This window comes from Furipterus horrens, unplaced genomic scaffold (assembly GCF_987537825.1).
Source record: "Furipterus horrens unplaced genomic scaffold, mFurHor1.1.pri manual_scaffold_7, whole genome shotgun sequence".
Taxonomy (NCBI): Eukaryota; Metazoa; Chordata; class Mammalia; order Chiroptera; family Furipteridae; genus Furipterus; species Furipterus horrens.
The window spans coordinates 91066739-91090327 of NW_028327177.1; the positions used below are offsets into that span (position 1 = coordinate 91066739).

The following is a 23589-nucleotide window of genomic DNA, read 5'->3' on the forward strand; positions in this document are numbered from 1 at the left end:
TCCTGCCCTTGCAGTGCACGTCTTGGTCTGTCCCAGATTATTTCCAGTAATGTATAGTTTCTGATGAATTAGCTGCCCATTTCATGTGAAGGGCCAATCTTTGTAAAGGGTGAGCTCTTTCCTTCTTGGTGCTGATAGCAGATCTGTGTAAGAGGTGAGGCTGGGGGCAAGGGGGCCTAAATACCAATTTCTAATATCCCTGCTCTGCTGGTTTAAGTGAGGAGGAACCTGTGTAGCTTGTCAGGTCTTATAAATTTTCATGAAGTGCTTTCTTGGAGATTCTCTTTCTTTCCCCTCTGGGTATGTGCCCTACAGGGGGTTCTTGACCCTGGCCTTACTGTTCTCAGAGTTTGCAGGTGGGCGTTGGACACACTTTGCTCTTCCCAGAGATTTGTATTCCGTTGTATGAGGGGTACTGCCTGGTTGCAAAGGCTCTAAGGCACTTGGCTCTGGCCTGTCTAGCTCCCAGCCCACTGTTCTCACAGGAGACTCAGACCCAAACTTTCCATTCTGCGCACAGCAGCCCCCCTCACCAGCCACGCTTGGTGGAGCCCCAAAATTCCTTTGCTGTGCAGCTTTTTCATCTTCCTGCCCAGCTGGATTCAGTGGGAACAAACTGCACTTCAGTCTGGTTTCTTTCCGAGCATGCGTTAGGGACCCTACCCAGCCACACTTCAGTTCCCCTTTAAAAAGTCTCTATGTGGCAGCCACAATGCAGTGCTGAGTCCCTGACCAGTTCTCCATGCACACCACCTCCCCCAAAAGCAAAACATCTCACACAGTCAGGGCTGGCCGCAGCCTGCCAGTGTCTTTGACAGTTTTAGGAGAAAATTTCTCTCTGGAACTCTCCCGGTTGGTGCTGCAGCCGTGGACATGCTGCTCAGCTGTGTGGGTGCAGCCCGAGTCTCCCAGACTCCGTATGTCTTCCTCAGCCTCTTGGTTAGGGTTAGGGGTTTCCTGTGCAGGACTGAGATCCCTTGCTCTGGGAGGGGAGGGAGCTATACTAAGCTGCATTTTCTGTCTGGTTTCTCCTCAGCTGCAGGTGCCTCACACAGGGTATTTCTCCTTCACTTTATGAAATCTCTTACAAAATGGTGCAAAGCATACTCTGCACTTCTTAGCTTCAAAAATTCTTATTAGCTGATGTTTCATTGATTGTTCAGGTCAGTTGCTGGAAGATCAGACAAAAATCCGTGTTGGGGGCATGAGCAAGTGGGCTCAGCTCCCACCTACTCAGCCACCATCTTTGCAAGCTCTAACTTCTTTTAACTTTAACCCAGAGTAAGATATATATTTATTTCACAACCATGTATACCCTCATGTACACATACGTAGATATCGGAAACCAGCATTTTACAAGACAATGTTTATCGATTCTATACATGCTAATAGCTTTTGTTCTATTTTCTTCTTTGTTTTGTTTTTAGCGCTGATCACAAGCCCTTAAGGTGATTTTCTTACCTACTAATGGGTTATGCATCCAAGTGTGAAAACCACTGGTTAACAGTTCTTCTTACTCCTGCCCCACCCTACCCCCTACCCTCATCTACAGAGCAAGATTTCTCATCCCCTTAATATATGTCATAGAGGTAGAAACACTTGCCTAAATGTCCTAATTCAATTTTGGGATTTCTGATTGTAGAGACATTGCTTATTCTGCTATCTCAAACCTGCTAAGCCCCTTTGACTTTCTATTGTGTTTGGTGTCTGGGCGAGGTTGTTCATTTTCAACCAAGCAGATAATTTTGTTGGGCTTCAAAAAGCTGAGAGAAGGAACCAGAATGGGACAAGGGCCCAGTTACAATGAACACTCCTATCTTTCTCCCCCAAGGTCAGAACAGCCAGCGAAGGCATGCTCTTTGGTGTTCATCCCAAATGAGACAGCCCATAGTTTGGCTTAATGAATTATGTTTATGGCAGATTTCCTGAATAGAGATTTAAAGTAGCCAGACATTAATTAAACTACATATGACTTAAAGATAATCAAAAGGTGTGATACTTCACCTCCCTGAACATTTTCAGCTTTCATTTAATGCAATTGAAACCATATCCAGGAGCAGAGAGCATGTAAAGTAGCAAGGGGTTTGGCTCCCTGGATAATTTATATCATTTTTATACATAACTTCTCACTCTTAGGCAGAAATGGAGAACTGTCTGGTCCCACAGAGTTGAAGCAAATGGTTCCCAGAGAATACTATAAATTAACACACAATGAAATTGGATATAAATTATTAACAGATAATATTTCAGAATAAGTAGGAGATACAGCTTCTGGCTCTCTGTTCTTACCTCTGTGTTTTTCTTCCTCCTTCTAGGATGGCCCCGAAGCTGGGCAGACTGTGAAGGTGAGTGCTTATTATGTGCATACAAATTAATAAAGGGCAATTATGAGCACTAATAAAAGCTCACACTGAGTCATTTACAGCACACTGCTATTCCATTATGTTACCTTCGAGGTCAGAGAGACCCTCAGTGTTAGAGACATAAATCCTGACATTATAAACTATTCCAAACAATATGTTTCCCATTAGTTTACAAGACATTTACCTTTTGTAATAAAATTATTATTGTACAAATGCTGAAACAGAATCTAAATCAAGGAGTCCTAAAACAAAAACTGAAGTCAAGGGGCTTCACGTGAGGCAGTGTCTAGGAAAGAGCTCACACCAGGTGTGGATCTGTGGATCCCATTCAAGCCTGGGTGTCTTTGTCAAAAGGCTTTGGGCTCTTGGCACAGTGTTGTGCCTCTTGATTCTTGCGTGAAGGGCTCACCGAAGTGGGCACCCCAGTTTGTCCCTTCACTCCTTGCCCCTGCTTTTCTCTCTGTCCTCTCCACTCACGCACCTACTTTCCCTTCCTTTGTACTTAGTACCAAATTCTAACCTAATGGAGTCAGTGGAACTCAAACATAAGTGTGCTCGAAGAGGAAAGGAAGATTTGTCAGGATAGTAGTCCCTGTTTCCCCAGTAAAGTAAAACACTTTCTGATTCTGAAAGCTGGGTTTCAGCCCCCCAAATTCCTATGCAGTTAGGTCCCATGCCTAAATCATAAAAAAGTTTTGTTTTGTTTTCTCTAGTGCTATAAATAAGAAGCAAGTCAAGCTGGAGTGTTAATGTTATACTTTGCAAAGTAAGATTTTATGGCTCTGATCCTGGCTGTAAGGGTAGAAGATAATATGCTAATGCTTAGTACCAAACAGTGCCAAATAAACAGTTATCTTTTTATCTTAGTTTGCATATGGCTTTAATATTTAATGTTGCTGCAGTGGAACTTTTAAAATAGAATATCTAGGAAGTACTTTTGAGCAGGGAATGTCCTATAGTGACTGCCACCAAATTCCATATGATAAAAAGATTGTTACAGACCTATGTGTGATGGGCAGAGGGGGCACAAGGCTGTACTCCACCCCACTGTCCACCCCTCTGCCACCAGGCTTCTAAATATGCAAATGCTTAAAAAGAGTATAATAGGAGTAGCTTCTTTTTGCAACTGTTTCTTAAAATGCAAAACACAAATGTTTAAACATGGTTACTAATTTTTTAAAAACTTAATATTCAAATGTAAATTCCAGCAATACCAGATTAGTTAGATGCTTCATGCATCTAACTATGATCTTTCTGATCATATTTCTTCAGTCCTTGACAGTAACACTGTAGATGCATAGCTAGTAACATGGGAGAATGCACAAACCAAATCAAGTGGAATGCACAGATTGATAATATGTACATACTAAACATATCTAATATTTATATGAATATATAAGTTATAGGATCTTGAAATTCCATTTCAGAATTCTGAAGGGGATGTGAAAATTATTTCCTATACAAACAGGCTTTGGGTATAAACAGAAAGTAGATGAGTGGTTAGAAAGAGCTGGAGACTGTGGGGTGTGATGAGTGACTGCTATTGGGTAAGGGTTTCTCTGTGGAGTGATGAAGACGTTGTGGAATTAGATAGTGGTGATGGTTGTGCAACTTTGTGAATAGTCTAAATATTACTGAATTGTACACTTGAGGGTGGTGAATTTTATGGTACTTGGATTTCATCTCTATTAAAAATAATAAAATATAACACATTAAAAAAGCAAACAAGAACCAAGCCTAGCAGGGCTGAGCACCATTGCTATAGACCCTCTGACTACAATAATGACTACTTTTGATGTCTCAAATATCTGGCCAGTTTTTTTAATGGTTTTGTTATCTTCAAGGGTGAGGACAGAGTAATTCTTGGCATATAGTATTTGTATATAAAATGAGGAATATGGTTAATATCATCACCACCATTATTATTTAGCTTAATCTTTTTACAGTTCTACTTTTAAAAAAATCAATAGATTATCTTGTCTGGGACATATTTCAATTGTTTCCAATCTGTTCACAGAATTTCCCCTGTACGAGTTAGTGGGGCCATCTCTAATTCTCTGTGACATATAAAATAGTTAAAAGAAAAAACCATACATATAAAAACCTCAGTGGATGACAAAGTTTTGAAAACTGTCCTTTTAGACCAAGTCTACATATTTAAAGTTGTCTGAGTTATTAAGTCCTTCCAAGTGTAATTCTTATACTAACTACATAAACATTGATTTTGGTGTTAGTTTTTTAAAAAGTTGGTTCTCAGCCCTTATTCTAAATATACTTATTTAGAATCTTTATGGTTGGGGGTTGAGATCTTCATTGTTATCAAGAACACCCCATAATTCTTTTCAGAGTGTAGATATTTACTGGCCTTACTATTTTATAGTGATAACATATAGGTGGTGATGACCACGTAAGCTTAACCCATGAAGTCAGTCTAGTAGTAGGTAGCCCTTCCAGGAGACAAAGCAGCATCTTCAATGGTCAGCTGTCCAGTTCAGAAAACTACACTTCAAGACTGAGCACTTCCTATTTTGAAATCCACACAGTTGCACACCTCGAGGCAGCACTTGCTAGCCTGCCATGGAGAGCACAGTGACTCTTCTCTTCATCTTTGCCTCTGTGTCTGACTCTTGGTCTTCCGCATGATGCCTGGGTTCTAAGCCATTGTTGTCTCATGCTGGGGGATAAGAGCAATAAGCCCAGTACAATATTGATCTCTTCCCCAAAGCAACTGCTGTTATTGTCAGTGCCTGTGTACCACTGAGTTCGCCTTGTGAACACAGCACCACTTTAGGGTTTTTTAAATTTCAGGAGCTTTAAATTTTGCATTGCCAAGAAACAAAGGTGTAGCAGGAAAGGGAAATAGCAAAGTAAAAAAAATGAGCTCCTATTTCTTGATTGCTTATTACTATCCTTTTGAGTTTAAAAACGATAGAGCACTGCTCTCCATCAGGTGATTATTGCAATGATTTGGACATCCTGCAGGGTGAGAAACTATCCTTCTTTTGGTCTCAGCCTTATGGCACCATATGTATACACATATCACCTTATATATGCATAGCCATAGATCACTGTATTTATCAGCCTTCCCTGACACCAAGCCCCATCTGAAGTAGCCCTCCTAAATGCTTTACTCTCTGTCCTGTTGCCTTGTTTTTTTTCCTTCAAGGCATTCTTCACTGACCTTTATTTCTTCTTGTTTTTGTTCTGAACCTGTGTTGTCTCTGTAATCTCTCCAGAATGTGAGTTTCATGAGATCCTGAATTTTTTCATTATTTATTTCAGATCTCCTGGGTGGTATGGGGAGGAGAATGGGGATGATAATGGGACTTCACTTGATAGAACAAATCTCTGCTCCTGAGTTTTTAACTTTAGTTGACATGAAGTAGCAGATGATGTGTACTGGTATTCCAGTTTGCCGTCACGGGTCTGGGTTTCCTGGAATTTCCATCAAGAATATCTCATCTTTCAGGTATCACTGATAAAGACCAAAATTTCCACTATACAAATACCAAAATCATGCTCCAAAACGTGGTTCCAGCGAGGCAAATCGTTAAGGCAATGTTTATCCCTTTTAAAGGGTTGGTACGCCTGGGCCAGTGTGGCTTGGTTGGTTGGAGCATTGTCCTGTAGCCAAAAGTTTGCAAGTTTGATTCCCAGTCAAGGCACGTTACCTAGGTTGTGGGTTTGATCCCCGGTTTGGGCACATACAGGCGGCAACCAATAGATGCTTCTCCCTCACATCAATGGTTTTCTTTCTGTCCCTTTCTCTCTTCCTTCTTCTCTCTCTAAAAGCAATGAAAAAAATGGCCTTGGGTAAGGATGAATAATAATAATAATAATAATAATGTAAAATGAAAAATAAAAGGGGTGCTGTTTAGTAAGTTTAATGTGGGCTCTCTTTTAGAGCAATTACTGTATGTATTTTTAAGTGGGAGGACTTTTTAAGAATATTGAAGAGAGAGATTTGTGGCAGGAAGATAATATAGAATTTCATAAGAGCTATTTATTGAATATGCTTGCTTACACTCTTCTGTGTTTATAGTGCTTGAATCTTCTACTTAGATATTTAATTTTATAGTATTAATATAGTGATAAGTGTTTCTTAATAACTGTTGAGATATGAGCAATTACTCTTCAGATTGCTTAGGGAAGAACAAGAAAAGGATTCTTTAAAGAAGTGTGATTAAGAACAACAGCAACAACAAACTAAATGCTTTCATTCACTGAGGAGTTTCTGTGGTCCTAGAGCAGATTTTTTACATGGAGATTTGGGAATTATTTTAGTTCCTCAACAAAGAGGGCCTTTTAGCTTTTTATAAAGTTCAGGGGTTACTGTAATTTGGCATCAGTCAGAGGTACCATAGCAATATTAGCTTTACTAACTTACTAGCTGTGTACCTTTGGGCCAGGCTCTTAACCTATCTGAACATCCATTGCCACATTTCTCAAGTAGGGGAAACTCTATCTATTATATTGTGTGATGGTGAGATGAACAGATAATGTAGCCTATCACATATGGTACTGTCCCTGGGACTTTATGCATGTTTCTTAATCTTAATCTTATCCTCAGTTTTCTTATCTATAAAATAGGCTAAGGCTGGGCTTTAGGGAACTTACCTGGCATTGTGATTGTGGCCCTGATGAGTTCATTTAAATATTATATGCTGAATTTTCTCACTATTAATTATTGCCTTTTAGCTTAGATTCTTGAGAAGTTGTTCTCCTGATCATATAAGTTGTACTATTTCAATATCTAGTTTGAACTTGTTATAAAAGTGACCACTCAGACATTCAGAAATCTGTCTTATTAAATGGGGTGGGGAAGACTCTCTATCCTGATATTTTTAGCCTCTGATAATGAGTAAAACATGGTTCTGAGCCATTCGTGTACTTCACAATTACTTGAAGTCATTTTCACAGAACAGAAACCTGCCTGCTTGCTATGCTGATTCAGTAGGCCTGGTGTGGAAGCCAGGACTCTGCATTTTAAGAGATACGGTAAGTGGTTCCCATGTACACTTCACTCCAGTGAAGTGACAAAATGTGGGGGAATCTCCACATAGCTGATTGCTTTCCACCTAAATGGATTCCTAAAACTTGGTGTGCACAAAGGAGAAATCGACAGTTTAAGAATGAAAGTGATTTTTCTTGACTGTTATTTATTAATTTCATCTAGAGGAATTTCAAAAGAGCAATAATTTGTCAGGAAACTTTATCCTTCAGTAAAGCTGTGATGAAAAGTGCCTTGCCTATGTTTATACCTAATGCATATATTTACTGCTGGAAGAATTAGTATCTTCAGGATGAAGTAGCCTTTATCTTGTGGAACTGCCTTATAATTTACACCTCTGCTCTCAAATGAATCCAGTTTTTCTGAGTTCAGTAAACCAAAAACAATTTCAGTGCTTAGGGGTTTGGGTGTACATGTGAGAGTGAATGTCTCCAAGCCCACCTTTCCTCTCTGACATGTATGTTTCTCTGACTCTCTCTCTGATGATTTGGAGTCAAAGCCACCAGTCCCTGACTCTCCAGGCAATGGAAGGGCCATAAGCCTTCCTGTCTCCCGTGGGAAACTTCTTCTCCTATTAAACCCTCACACCCTCTTCTAAGTAGATATCAAATCATTGCATTTTTCCATTTCTAATTGGTTAATTTTGATTTGCATGATTCCATTTGGAGCAAAGCAGTGAAAGAAAAATTAACCAAGCCCTTTGGTATTCTCCTGTTTCAAACTCACAGATAGCTTAGGTGGGTGACATGGGGAATGTTGAAGATGGAGTGAGGGTGGAGAGGAAAGGTCATCAGGATTAAAACATACCCATGAGAGGGAGGACCTTGGTGGCAGATGGCCTGGTTTCAATCCCAGAGACATGTTCTACATTTGTATTACTCAGTAAGAGTCAACCTTTCCTGAGACTTCTGGCCAAGATGGAGGCCTAGACAGACATGCTGCATCTCCCTCCACAACTAAGAAGGAATACTGTACAACTACCTCAGAACTAGAGACAACCAAAAGTTACAGAAAACTGAGCTGCATGAAAGTCCAACAAACAAAAATATAAAGAAGACATATTCATCCAGACAGGTAGGAGGGGCGGAGCCAGGGCGGAGAGGATGCAGTGTTGTGGCAACAGCAGATGCAGCAGCGGCAGGCCAGTGGAAAGTGGAGTCACACATTTTAAAAAGTCAGAAGGGACACCTTAGGAGCGCTCCAAGCACCAGACCAGACCACACTGCTCCAGGTCCCACCTCTGGGGAAAATAAAGCCTCATTGCTTCTGCCTGTGCACACCAGTGGGGGTTGGGGTGGAGGAAGAAACTGCCAGTCTGTCAGCAGAGTCTGCTTGTTTAAAGGGCCCCCACAGTCCTAGAATGTCCACAGACCCACCCACTCTGGGAATAACAGCCAGGGCAATAGCTAGAGAGGTGCCAGTTCTATACGGAAATCGGAGAAGTGCCTGGAAAAGGTGCGCATGCTGAGCAAGCAACATTGTTCCCTCTCAGTCCCCTCCCTCACATACAGTGCCACAACATGTTGAAACAGGCCGCACTCTACTGACAAGAAAAACTTAAGGCTTTGCCCCTTACAATGTAACAGGAGGGACAGCTCTACCTAAGACACAGAGGCAAACAAACACAGGGACCTGTCAAGGTGAGGAGACAGAGAAGTGTGGCCCAAAAGAAGGAATGGATCAAGGTTCCAGTGGGGAAACTAAGTGATGAGGAGATAGCCAACCTAACAAACGAGGAGATAGCCAACCTAACAGACACAGAGTTCAAAACACTGGTGATAAAGATGCTCACAGGCTTGATAATTATGCCTGAGTACGGCAAACACATAAGGGAAGAAGTGAAGACTATGCTAAATGAAACAAAGGAAAATCCACACAAAACCAATGGTGAAGGGAAGGAAACTGGGGCTCAATTCAATTATTTGGAACATAAGGAGGAAAACAACAGTCAACCAGTACAGGAAGAGGGAACAAGAATTTGAAAAAATGAGGAGAGGCTTAGGAACCTCTGGGACAACTTTAAACATGCCAATATCCAAACCATAGGGATGCCAGAAGGAGAAGAGGAAGAGCAAGAAGTTGAAAACTTATGTGAAAAAATAGTGAAGGAAAACTTCCCAAACTTGGTGAAGGAAATAGACATACAAGTCCAGGAAGCACAGAGAGTCCCAAACAAGATAGACCCAAACCTCTCTGTGATAGACCACACCAAGACACATCATCATTAAAATGCCAAAGGTGAAAGATAAAGAGAAAATATTAAAAGCAGCAAGAGAAAAGCAGAGAGTTACCTACAAAGGGGTGCCTCTAAGACTAACAGCTGATTTCTCAAAAGAAACTTTGCAGGCAAGAAGGGACCGACAAGAAGTATTCAAGATGATGAAAAGCAAGGACCCACAACCAAGATTACTCTATCCAGTAAAGCTATCATTTAGAATAAAAGGGCAGAGAAAGTCCTTCCCAGACAAGGTGAAGCTAAAAGAGTTCATAATCACCAAGCCATTATTATATGAAATGTCAGAGGGACTTACTTAAGAAAAAGAACATCCAAATTATGAACATTAAAATGACAACAAACTCACAACTATCAACAACTCAATCTAAAAAATAAAAACAAGACCCAACTAAGCAAACAAGAATAGGAACTCAATCATAGGTATGGGATCATTTGCAGGGTTATCAGCTGGGAGGGGGAAGGGGGAGAAATGGAGAAATGGTACAGGGATTAAGAAGCATAATTGGTTGGTACAAAATAGACAAGGGGAAGTTAAGATTAAGATAGGAAAGGGTGAAGCCAAAGAACTTATATGCACAACCCATGGACATGAACTAAGGGGGGTGGAATTGCTGGAGGAAGAGGGGTACTAGGCAAAGGGGAGCAAAGGGGGAAAATGTAGCTACTGTAACAACATAATCAATAAAATATACTTTAAAAAATAGAAAAGAGTCAACCTTTCCTAGTTCCAACATCCATTTATAGATTTATAAAACCAGGGGTCTTGATGGTCCCCAATCTCCTAGGGGTGTTGTGAAGACCAAATGAATTGATGCATGCAAGTAAATGCTTTTAAAATAGTACTTGGCATGTAGGGGTGTCTCAATAAATCTTTGCTATTAATTTCAGAAATTTCACTTAATCCTCACAACCCTCAAAATGGGTATTAATAGTTTACACTTGGGGAAACCAAGCTTCATAGAGGTAAAACGACTCAGGAAAAAACACACACAGTTGACAGGATGGCTGGGATTCAAACCCAGGCCTGTCCAAAAATCCAGCTCTGGGATATCATGTGGCCAGCTGTTCCTATGAACACCTTGTGCCCAGCAAGCACAGTTGAATATCTGCAGGAGAGGTTTTGTAAATATGTTGTCACTCTGAACACAAATTCATCTGCACTATTTGGTTCTGCTTGGAATAATAAAAAATACCCAGAGTACTGTCTGTCCTTGTTTAATTTATTATGCAGGTGAAGGTTAACTAACCAAAATGCTGCTTTATTGCTGTTTGTCAGTTTATAGCAGAATTGTGTTTGGGATCTTTAATTTTTTATTATTGCTACCAAACAAGTTCCTTTAGTAATTAGAGGCTCTGATGTAACAAAGTGGATATTTGGCTGTTAACTTAATTTTGAGATTTATAACACAAAAATGTAGCGAATACTGCAGATGTATTCTTAATGACAGTGCTGCACAGGTTTCAGTAAACTGTCTTTTTCACATGTGATGGTCAGAGCTTAGGGGTTTTATTTAAGTGCTATCCAATCAAATATCCTGTGAAAGCAACATGCTTTAGAGCCCCTAAAATGCTACATAAATGTGAGGTGTTATTATTCAGAATCACCTTCTTAATTGTATTGATGCAGTAAGGACAGTTACTCACTGGTGCCATTTTACTATGGGATAGTAGGTGCTCAGTAAATTAAAAAAATAGTGATTTTGCTCTGTATGTTTTGGCCTGGGAAATAATTAGAAAAATTCTCTAATTACATATATCTAGCTCACTGTAAGTTCAAAGCTTTAACCTGTGACATCTAAATAATAGGCTTGTCTAAAATGTCAGTTCTGTAAGAGAGAAAATAGAAAGGAAAGAAAAGGTAAAATGAACTCAGACCAATTAATCGTGTGACAAGTATTCTATAGTTTTGATTAAATGTAAGAGCTGGATTTGGGCTCAGTAGATGAGCCATCTGCTATAGATCACACCTCACACCTTAAATACAGAATAGGGATTTAACTGCCATAAAATAATACGTGATTTGGTTGGAATTGGGCTTTCAGCTGAAACAAACTTTGCTTCAGGAGTTATTAACAGCAGAAATAATACAATATAAAATGTGGTTACTTAGAGACTATATATATAAGTTTTAAAAATTGAAATCTATATATCACTTAGATATATGGACACAAATAGGGTCAGGATGCTCCAAGGGAGGTAGTAAGGAGAAGGAGCACATCATTGGACATAATGGTACCCGGGGACCTTCAACACCATAGACAATGTCTTGTTTTTTTTGTTGTTGATTAATGTGTATCATTATATTACTTATATTTTTTACTACCTTGATATTATAAATTATTTTAAAATATGTAGCTATCTCTATAATTTTTATTCCAAGGGGGCCTCATTGGAAGAATTTTCATTAAAAATGACTATTATAATTCATTCTTTTTGCTGTATATCTTTAATATATAACAAGTTCTCACACTTTCTGTCTTCAAATGACTGACAATGGGGCTCATGAAATTGATTTTTGAAATGTCCACAGTTGATTCTAATGGTTTCCCAGCTTTATGACCTGCTGTTTATATAAATACATTTTGATTTTTGGTCTAGATGACCTGTACTTGATTTTTACTCCCATATTCATCTTGAATTATTCAATCCCTTTCAGGGGCTCTTCTTTGTTCCTTTTACCAAAACCATTAATAAAGTAATTCCCAAGCCCCAAAGAGCAGCTAGAAATGTAAGGATTTGAAGACCTGGCCTAGATCAAATGGAAACCAGCTTAATGAAGAATAGATATGGCAACCTGCAGAGCCACAGACATGAAAGAATTAGAATAATGACCTTCCTAATGACAGACATTTGAGTGAAAAATATTGGGTTGGTGAGAATCTGTAATGGCCCTCAGGCCAAACAGTGAGAAATTCAAAATTCTTCCCCACCTTCTCTGTGAATTATGTTAGTGCTGGGAAAGGGCAACTTTAAAATTTTAACTTCACATGTCATGAGACATCAATTCTACACCTGTCGTCTCACATCAGATCCCCTCCATGGAGAAGCATCTCATCCACCGTGATCAAGGAAATAAAAACGAACATGGCTGGAAGCCTTCTAAATGGGATTAATTCCAGTCCTCAGTGGGAAGGAACAAAATGATGGCTCAAAATCCTTTTGGACTCATTCAACATACAGATAATAGTATTGCATTCTAGTAATGCAATATTAATTCTTTTAAGTAAGCTTTTCCTGATCTTAAATAAAAAATAAAGATTAAGTTGTTTAGGATGTTGACCTTGCCGAAAGTGGTTTAGAAGAATAAACAACATTGAGTGAACAAAGTGAACTCAATAAACGTAATTTTACTTTGTAGTGAAATCTATTTAATCTTACTGTTCACATTCAAATCTCCCACCCTTGGTCTATATGTCACTGCCTACTCCCTAAAAAAAAAAAAAAAAATTTTTTTTTCTTATCATGCTTTCTATATTGGTGCCCTGAGGAACAGCCCAATGGGGATTTTATTTGTGTTTCAGTTTATCTGTTGGTTATAAATGGTATACAGTCCCAGAGGCAATCAGGTTCTAACCGTATACTTTTGATGAAACTCTTGAGCCATGGGAGGAATAAATGTGATTCCAACTCAGCTCTGCCATCGGATGACCAGAAATGAAACTCATTCTTGAGGAAGAAACTCAGAGCCCAGGATAACTTATAGAATCCCAGAGGGGTAAGTGCCCTTGGAAGTCATGTAGTATCATCACCTAGTGTGCAAATTATCTCCCTCTGTAGCCTTCAGATTGGTCTTTCATTTGTCTCTATACCTGCAGACCCGGTAGGGGCTTTAGCTGCTTCCATTTCTGAGCAGCTCTGATCTGTGATTGATGATGACAGTCTCTTCACTGCCAAACGTATCCTTTTCCTGCCTCCCAGGAAAATGAGCATCATTCCTACTCCTGTTTTACTCTATATTCAGTCTTTAATTTGTTATTCCATTGTCTACTATGTACCAGGTATTGTCACAGGTCCTGTCAGACCAAGAATGAGACACAGTCCCTGTCTTTAAGGAAATTCTTTGAAATAAATGCTGTAATAGGGAAGACTGGGGAGGTTTAGAAGTTGTGTAATTCATATGAATTCCTCTGACGGTGTTTGTTGCCTACTATGTGTTAGGTGCTGCTGGGTGCTGGGGTCCAGTGAAAGGGGAGGCAGGCAATCTCAGTTTATTTTTCAGCTTCCTTTATGTCTAGGTGAATAAATAAAATACTTGCAGATTCTAAATAGTATTAGGAGGGCTATGAAAGAGGGTTCCAGGGGGTAGGGCGGTGGAAGAGGGGTGGCACAGTTGCTTTAGATAGGGTGGTCAGGAAAGACTCACTGGAGAGGGTTGGGACCCGAGGAATGACAGGATTCAGCCAGGTGAAGAGCTGGGGGAGAAAGAGCAGTGTATTCTGTGCAGAGGAAGCAACAGTGCAGGCGAGCTTGGCACACTCTAGGAGATTATGGAAGGCCAGGTGGCAGGAAGTTTGGGTGGAGACAGGTGATGGGCAATAAGTAGGAAGAAGTGGACAGCAAAACAGTTATACCGGGTCTTGTAGACTGCTGTGAGGTGTTTTAATTCTATTTTAAATGTATTCAGTGTTTGGAGTATATTCTAAAGGCAGAGGTCACCTTCATGGATTTGTCTTTTTTAAGTTCCTTAGCCCCACTTTCTAGAACTTGAATAATTTTGTCTCTGATCTATTATGGGTGCTGTGGTTGTCTCCCCAGCATACTTTTTGAACTCTTACATTATGTAGCAGCCAAGAAGTTAGGATGCAGTTGAATCCATTGCTAGCTCCAGGTGTGAACCTTGTTTGGTCTAATCCAGTGATAGGCAAGTTTTTTCATAGGAAGCTAGATAGTAAACATTTTAGGCTTTGAGAGCCAGGTGGTCCCTGTTGTAATTTTACAGCTGCCTATTGTAGCAGAAAAGCAGCCATAGAAAACATGTAAATAGTTTTGTACTAATGGGTGTGACTGTATTACAATAAAACTTTATTTACAAAATAGGCAGTGGCTGGATTGGGCCCAGAAACTGTAGTTTATGTATCCCCAGCCTAAGCCAATTTTCTCTGCCACAGTAAAGACTTTATTCTGACCTAAGCCACTTAGAGTGTAGGACTCCCTCAGCTTTGGGGACGATTGTTCTCAGCATTGAGGAGGACTTGTATCCATTGGTGGTGGGAAGGAGTGTTTTCTCTAGTAGAGCCCATGGCAGCCATCTAATGATTCCTGGGGCAACTTCCCACAGAATGACACAGGCTGAGGCTGGAAAGGCAGTGATTAGAAAGAAGTTATATCCTTGGTGACATGACTGGTTTGTTGAATTAACCAGCCCTTGAAGCCTGCACTACCTCTGGACTGTTTGGATAGGTGATCCCATAATGCCTACTATTGTTTAAACCGGGTAGAGTTGAATTTTCCACTACTTCCAATGGAAAACATTCCCAAATAGATCATCTGCTCTGAAATATTCAATTATTGTTACTTCTTAATACACTTAAGTGGCAGTTTGAGTAAGTAATTTCTCAAGTACTTCTGTGTTTCTGCAATACTCATCACATGCCAATAGGTATCTTAGAGTGAAAATCTGTGAACCAATGACCAGAGGAGAGCTTAACTTTCAACAGGCTTCCTTTAGTGCATGACCACAAGGTGATTCCATTAACTTTAATGCTGGTGGTGCTGTACAAAATGGGCCCTATTAATCTATTCTTCCCCTTCTTTTTAACATTAAATCTTATCTTGCAGCTAAATTCTTTGGTGTAAGTCATGTGTACCAATGCCATTCATTGCTTGGTTTTTATTAATATATGCAAGACTCTCTTTCTCAGGGAGGGAGTGCTAAGTGAGTACATTAAAAATGAATCCACTGGCCCATTTGTTGACTGTGAGAAAACCCCAGAGTCAGGGACATCAGTAGATTATTATTGATTGTTGCAAGATCCAATAAAATCATAAATGCAGCTCAAAACAATTACTGTGGCTACATTAGCAAATTATCAAATCTACAACTCACTTTGGAGCCTGGCTTAAAAGATTTTAAATAAAGTGCCAGAGAGAGGAAAGTTGTATTTTAAGAATGTGACAACTAGGACTAGGATTGAGAAATTTATGATTTAATTTTCCTTGCAATCTGATTGAGAATAGCTATTGGATTTCTAAAAAGTGAACTTTGATTTGGTTTAGGTGTCAGAAATAAACTGGAAATATGGATCACTTTATACTTTTCTGAGAGACTGTCGGGAAGAGGAGAAGAAGGTATTCATTGCAAGGAATGACTTTCCTGAGTCACCTTCTATCTTGTCTTCTGTGTTCTTATTTCCCATGTCCAAGTAATTGAGTTATACATGATACTAGCAGGCTCTTCCCAGAGACTTGCTTTTTACTTTCTTCACCAATTGCGTCAATTTCCCCCCATCTAGAAATAACTCATTTCAAATGAAATTACCCAGAGCATTTATTTTTTACCATCTAGTAAATGAGTCTCTCTAAAAGACACGAGGTCCTCCCTTTCCAATTCAGGCTTAATAAAATCCTTCTCTTACATGGAAATAGTAAAGAACTGTTCTTTTCGAGGCTTTCATCCTTGGTGGGCTACTTAGGCAATATGTGCTGTGTAAAATGTATATTGGCATGTTTATAGATTCCTGTGAATAGTTTCTGAAGATCTAACCTGAAGTCAGATTGCCAGTTTAGATTTCTAACCTTCAGCAGTTGGAAAAATGCTGCAGCTTGTGGCGTCATATCATCCATTAGCCGTTGTAGCCCCTCAGCGGAAGCCTGGCCGCAGCTGCACGCTGATGACGAGCACACAGGTGACTCGATTTTCAGGAACGGATTGGCTCATCTTTCAGCTCACTTTGGGAAAATAGAAAAGCAATTTGCACAAAGATAAAGAAGATTTCATAGCTATCTGTGCAGAACTGGCTAACGGATCTCTCCAGACAGCGAACACTTGAAAACCCAGCTGAGAAATGATAAATTACTGCTAACTGTCCTAATTATCCCTTGACACTCTATTGAAACCTGACTAAATTTTGCTGAAACTTACAAATAGGAAAGAAATTTAAGATTTAATAAATTATCCATAATGTAAATGCTAAGAGAGAGAGAGAGATGGCCACAGCAGAAGTGCTCACATTTATCACTCAACAGTTTCCTGAGAGATCGGGGAAGGGGGGGATGTGTTCAATAAATTATCATTTTAATTGCAAACCTAATTGATTATACTCAGTATGCTCATTAGGTTAAAGAAGACTATGCGTCAACTGCCAAGGTCATTACATTAATAGACATGGTAAACGTGTAATTTGTGATAATTTGATTTGTGAACATCACATTCTTCTCTGTAAACAGCATAACCAACCAACGTGCTTGCTTTAAAAGGTCATACAATGACTAAATTTGTTTGTTTCTTCGTACTTTATTACAATCATCTTCTCCTAACCCATCTTTCATGTTCTTATAGTCTTAGCATTAGCTCATTCAGTGTATAAATCTGTGGAATATTTCTCCAGTGATGGCTAGCTTACTTTTTACCAGTTCTCCTATTCCGTTTTTGGATAACTCCAGTTAGAAAAGGTTACATTTTTCTTTTCAATTGTCTTGCTCTTCCCCCACATGCCCCTGTGAACCTACAGTTACGAGATTGGAATCTTTGATTTTTAGAGTCTCTCTCTCTCTCTCTCTCTCTCTCTCTGGAGTCTGGTCAGTCTGGATTAATTTTGTACCTCCTCCCTTCCAAGAACCTTGTAGGAGTTGGAAAAATTGTGTTATTCTTCCCCTAAGGAAACTTTGGTGCCCTTAACTCTTCCCCACATCTGGGTGTTCTCGGCTTGGTGACCCTTCTGTTTTGAATATGTTGCCTGGAATCACATGGAGGCATCCAGGTACTGCAGATTTGGGAACATAGTAGGCTCTCAATAAATGTTTATTAGATCTGAGTATTTGTGCTGTAGATGAAGATTGTAGAAAATGAAGTGGTTAACAAGATCTTGTTGACAGGCACTGCTATAAGGTTGAATTTGTTTTCTCCTCAGTGGCATTTTGAAGACCACCGACTCGAGGCAGTGATACTGGGTTTTGTGGTGTCACTCTCCTCAAGACCAATCGGACATCTATAGAGCTGCTCTTTGATCTCACTGTGGACAAATACTAACAATGGGATGGATTTGGAGCTAGTATTATTAATTAAGTGGTGTTCTATGGGAATTCTTTACACACCTAGGTGGTTTGCAGAGACTGACTGTTCTCATATCTAAGACCCACCAAGCTTTCATGCCTTCTAGCTGGCATATAAAAGGCACCTGGAACCCTTTGGACTCTGGGGTGATAATTAAAAGCATAATTCAGTGAAGAGGAGCTAACTCCTTAAACTCGGAGGTTTGAAGGAATCATAGAATGTTTCAAGTCTAAAAGTTTTGGGCTTTTTCTGTGAAACAATTCAGTACATGTAGATGCTGCACTTGATTTCAGGGGTCCCCTGATGCCTGTCCATGGACGGCATGACTGCACTTTCTTGAACTGTTTTTCACCTCAGCATTCAGGGGACATTAGTGATAGCAGCCTAGATTGATTAGTAAATCTTGAGGCAGGTCCACCTCATCTGAGAGATTTTACTTTGTAGAGTGTCTCCCTCATTCATAAAAATATTTTGTTGTGAGGATTCAAAGTCTGGCTCCATCCCTGTTAGCTGCACGCAATTAGGCAAGTGGTTTAACTCTGTGTTTGTCTCCTTGCCCATGAAATTAGAGTAAAAATACTGCCTGATGCATAGGGTTTTGTGACTATTACATGAGACCATGCATGGGACACTTTCTACAACTACATGGTGCCTGGCAAACTGTTTTTATTCACCAGTTATTTATTTAGACCCTACTTCCTGCCAGCCTCTGTTCTAGCTTCTGTGGTAACAGCAGGAAACAAGGCAAGTGTGGTCCCTGCCCTCAAAGAGAATTGAATTGTCTCACTATGTCATTATCCCCTACCCCATCTCCCTGCCCCATAACTCTATCATCACCCCTGCATGAGGAAGACTGATCAGAAACTCAGAGCAAAGACCTGGAGAGGAGTTAAAGTGGATGGCAGTTTCCTTTCAGTTCCCTTGAGTCACCCTGTTAATGGGCCCAGAATTTTTTTAAGATTTTTATTTGTTGGGCTGTCCAAAAAGTCCCATATCTTTTTTTTTCTGTACAATGGCTCTAACAGTGCTTAGTTGTCTTTAACTTCATTTAAAACAATTTTGTTAGATTGTATTGTGACAGCTGTCATATCAGTGTGCGTTAAAAAGTCCTTATCAAAATTGCTGAATTTTTGTGTAGCCATTTTAATATTGAAGACGAAAGAAGATATGCAAGGTTTTGGGCATATTATGCTTTATTATTTTAAGAAAGGTAAAAAATGCAACTGAAACATACACAAAAAAGATTTGTGCAATGTAGAGAAGGTACTGTGACTGACTGAATGTGTCAAAAGTGATTTGCAAAGTTTCTTGGTGCTATTGACATTTTTGCCAAACAGTTCTTTGCTGTGGGGCTGTTTTATGCATTGGAACATGTTTAGCAGCACCCCTGGCCTCTACCCACTAGAAGCCAATAGCGAGAGATAGCTGACATACTCAGAATATCCAAATCAATAAAGTTATTGGTGAAAATGAAAATTGTGTCATTTATTTTATAGAAAAAACCATATGTACTTTTTAGCCAACCCAATATTTATTTATTTTTAGAGAGAGAGGAAGGGGGAGAGAAAGAGAGGGAGAGAAATATCAATCAGTTGCCTCTCACACGCCCTCAACCGAGGATCTGGCCCACAACTCAGGCATGTGCCCTAACGGGGAATTGAATTAGAGAGATAATTTGGTTTGCAGGACGATGCCCAACCCACTGAGCCACGCCAGTCAGGACATGGGCCCAGAATTGTTATTGATAGCAAGTACGTTGGTTTCCAAGCAATCGAAGCAAGTGAGTCAAATAGAACTGAATGTACAGAGCTCGTTCTTCACATTGAGAACACTGAATGAAGTCTACCGGGTGGCCCTGGGAGAGAGGGAGGAGTAGACACTCCCACAAGACATATAGGTTATCTGCAAAAGACAGCGTCAAAGGTAGGCCTGTGCTCCAGTGAGGAGCCTTGTGTTATGTTCCTTGCATCATGGATTCTTAACAAAATAGACAATAGCATGATTGAAAAATTATTTTCTCCTTATCCAATCCAAAATGTAACATTATTCTGATGTTAAATTTGCATAACAGAAGGTGGGGATTTTCTTAACCTCTAAAGACCAGGTGTAGCCTTAAAACAGGCTCACAATTCCCAGGAACTCCTTCCCTCCCCCTGAGCCTAAGTTAGACTTAAGAAACCTAAAGGTTGAGAGTTTGGGGTTGAGATTTGAGAATTAAAAAGTTTAGGCTTAAGCGAGTTGAATCTCAAGTTAAATTTAAGAAAATGAGGTTGGAAATTTAGCTAGAATTGAGTTTGAAGTTAAATTTTAAATCTGGTGAAGTCTTGCTGGTACTTTTTTCTTTGTTAATGACCTACTAGATTTCATGTGTGACTTCCTGGTACATCAGCTGGTTTTTGTTATTCTGAGCATGATTGCCAGAGGAGGAGTAGAGCTGGGGACATTCAGAGCTGAGATAGATCTGGGCCCTCACAGGTGGAAGTTTCCCCAACAAAATTGGGGGTTGAAGGCTGTGCTGCTTTCCCAAGAGGACCACTGGCTCCCTCCTGTCCCACCTGCAGCAGTCCCCACCCCTGCCTCCTGGAACTGACCCTCAAGAACATTTGTTTCAAAAACACTCCACCATCTGTGATGTTCCGAAGGCTTCGTGGCTAGAACACAGACAGGTATGGTGTCAAAGTAACTCAGCTGAGTAGACAAGTGGGGGAGATGATTGCAAAATAGTGCATCATGTTATGAGTTTTGTTCACCCTTGGCCCTTAGAGCCTGGATGGCCACGTTCATTAGTGCTGGCCCTTTGCAACCAGTTTGGGCTCTGGTTTGTTATCAGACAGCTTTATGGAAAGATGCTGGGGGCTGTCGTTTGACTTGTAGATGGAAACAGGCATTGATAGTGCTGTGATTCCCTCTGTGACATTCATGCTGGACTTGTTACTGGTTTGCTGTAGAAGCACCCTCCTTAACTAGGATTTTTGGAGATGTTGTGTTACCAATGCTACAAGAAGAATGCTTCTCTTGTCAGGTGAGGCCGGGATTTTCCCCCCTTTTTAAACTCCAAGTGAGAGTTCATTCTTTTTTCAAATGGTGCTGGAACTTCTGTGATGCTGTGCTGATACAGTCCTACTTGACTATCTGGTAATGGATTGTGTACTGAGAGATGTGCATGTGCTTTCACTAAGGGAATTGATGGTTACCTAATCTTTCAGTAACTGTAATGAGCATCCCTTTGTATTAGTATAGTAATGATACTTTACATTTGTTTTTTTACAATTTATAAAGTGCTTCACATCACACAATTTAATATTTGTGTGGGGCAGAAGAGCACAGAGTGTAAGACTTTGGAACCAGAATGCCTGGGTTAAAATTCTGGCTCTACTCCCTTACCAGATGTGTAACCTTGGAGCATGTGTTTAACATGTCTTCAGTTACTTGTCTGTAAGAGGGAGATAATGATAGTGCCTGACTTCTTAGAGTTGGAGATTATAAGAGGTAAGGGGGGTATAGAACTTTTATCACAGTGCCTCAGTAAATGTTAGTTACAGTATACCATATTATTTTTAACACTCTCAATATTATTACTAATATCCCCACCATTATGTGAAGTTGGTATGTCACCAGCAATTTTATCCTTATTTAAAAAGTGAGGGGACTGAGGCTCAAAAGGAAAAAGTGAGGTGCTCCAGGTGCTAGAAACCAGTCTGAGGCACAACAGAATAGACACTCAGACCCATGACAACTCGTTTACTGAGAAAATGTTGGAAGAATCCAAGTGAATCTGTTCACACAGCCTGGTCTCTGTAGCCCCAGCCTCATCAGAATTGTGGCTAGTAAGCTCAGCTCCTAGCAACAGCTTATAAACCTACACATTTCATTGTCTGTGGCAGAGGAGAACGGAGTCTGGAAGCTTTATTTACAGAGAAGACTTTCAGACAGAGTGTTCTAAACTGGGAAAGTAGAAGAGCCTTTTGCAAACTGGTGTTTGAGGTCTCATCACTTCCCTGATTCTCAGGCTGTAAAGACACCACCCGTATATTAAATACGCATTCCACACTCATATCAATACTAGTTTAGAATATTCATACCACGTTTTAATACAGTGCACATATAAGAAGTTATATCTTTTAATCCTCAATCACTGGCCTAAAAGAGCCTATGATGAAGACTAGTGAACATTACTGATCACTTACTTTGTCAGGTGTTCTAAGCTGTGGAGTTAGAAGCTTCACAGGTGTTTGCAATTCTGTGGGAAGAACAGGAAACATACATAAATAACCCCAAACAGGAGGCAATGTGCAATAAGGCCTGAGCAGTGACTGCAAGGTGAAAAGTAAACATGGATTTCGATGGTTAAGGAAGTTCCTGGGAGAATGTCCTTTCAGTGAAGCTGTTCTACAAGAAAAAGGGAGGATGGTTAATTGCGTGAAATATTAGCAGCAGGAACCATGGTAGGATTGAACAGGTTTATTTATTTTCTTAGCAAGTTATCATTTTATTAATAACTTGGATTTCTTGTGAGTAGAATCATTAAATCCAGTCTTTGAAGAATAATCATATCCACTTGAATAAAGTTGGTAATTATGTGCTAGATTCACCATCATTTCACCATCATTGAGATAGTCTCAGTACTGTTGTCATATTTGGGGCCTGGGTCTTTATTTTTTTAATTTAAATTTTATTTTTTAATTACAGTTGATATATAATATATTAGTTTCAGGTATACAACATACCTTACGATGTGATCACCGTATATCTAGTACCCGTTGGATGCCATACATAGTTATTACAATATTACTGACTTTCCTACTCACACTGTTGCAAAGTCATGGTGAATTTCACATGTACTTTCTAGTCTGTGACCAAGCTGTGTGTCAGTGTCTGTTGCACAGATAGCATCTATTTCTAGTGCTTTACTTCTGCTGTACTGTGCACAAAGCATTATGAAACCCTTTGAAAGATGAAAAATAGGGAGGCACAAAGCAGCTTCTGTGTAAACTCTACTTAGTGTTTAATAAAACTCAGGTACTCTGAGTTTGAGGATGAATGCTAGTTTTTGCCTTATGTTTTGGTCCTGGCTGTTTGATCCAGTATCTGGGAATAATGGCTTTGTTGCCTGAAAATCCTGTTTAGTGTTGGTACACACTTATAATGACACAGTACTGCGGAAGTAATTTGGTTTTAGTGGAGACTATATCCATAGATCCAGTGGATATATTCTATAATACAAATTGATTTTAGCATTAGTATTTCTTTAAATTAAAACTGGCATCCATATCCCCTTGGGAAGCTTAATTATGAAAGCAATTCTTTAATGTACAACACTAGGAAAACAGAATATATGTCACTAAAGGCAGATGTATTCCTCTATTTGTGGGGTATTGATGGCATGCCAGATCTCATTTGTTTAGCTTCAAAGTAACTTTGTGTAGAAATGAATAATAGCACTAATTTCTGGAGGGGAGTAGCAGGGAAAGAACAATGAACTCTGGGCTTCCTGCTCTGTATTCTTACCTCATGCTGGTTAGTCCTGAGACTGTGGACAAATCTTTCTTGCTCTTTCCTTCTTCTCCCTTTCACTTCCTTTCCATTTTATTCCTTTTTCTCGTCTCTTTTTCCTTACATATGTTAGAACTTTTTCAGTTATAAGTGATAGAAAACCCATTTAGGCTAAAGTAAATGGAGACTACTTTGAGTCCTAGAATTAGAGAGCATACGTGAAGTTTCTTGATTTTAGGTATGGCTTGATTTGGGGACTCAATGCCCACAGGAC

The 23589-nt window shown here is 39.7% G+C and overlaps 1 protein-coding gene across 1 annotated transcript in view; it reads left to right on the top strand.

The window, feature by feature from the left end:
• The window catches only part of FHIT (fragile histidine triad diadenosine triphosphatase), a 954345-nt gene that overhangs the window by 674641 nt on the left and 256115 nt on the right, over nt 1–23589 (top strand). Inside the window, exon 4 of the mRNA XM_090282940.1 lies at nt 2316–2345. Within this exon, the coding sequence (XP_090139066.1) occupies nt 2316–2345 (30 nt within the window). The remainder of the gene's footprint in view (nt 1–2315; nt 2346–23589) is intronic.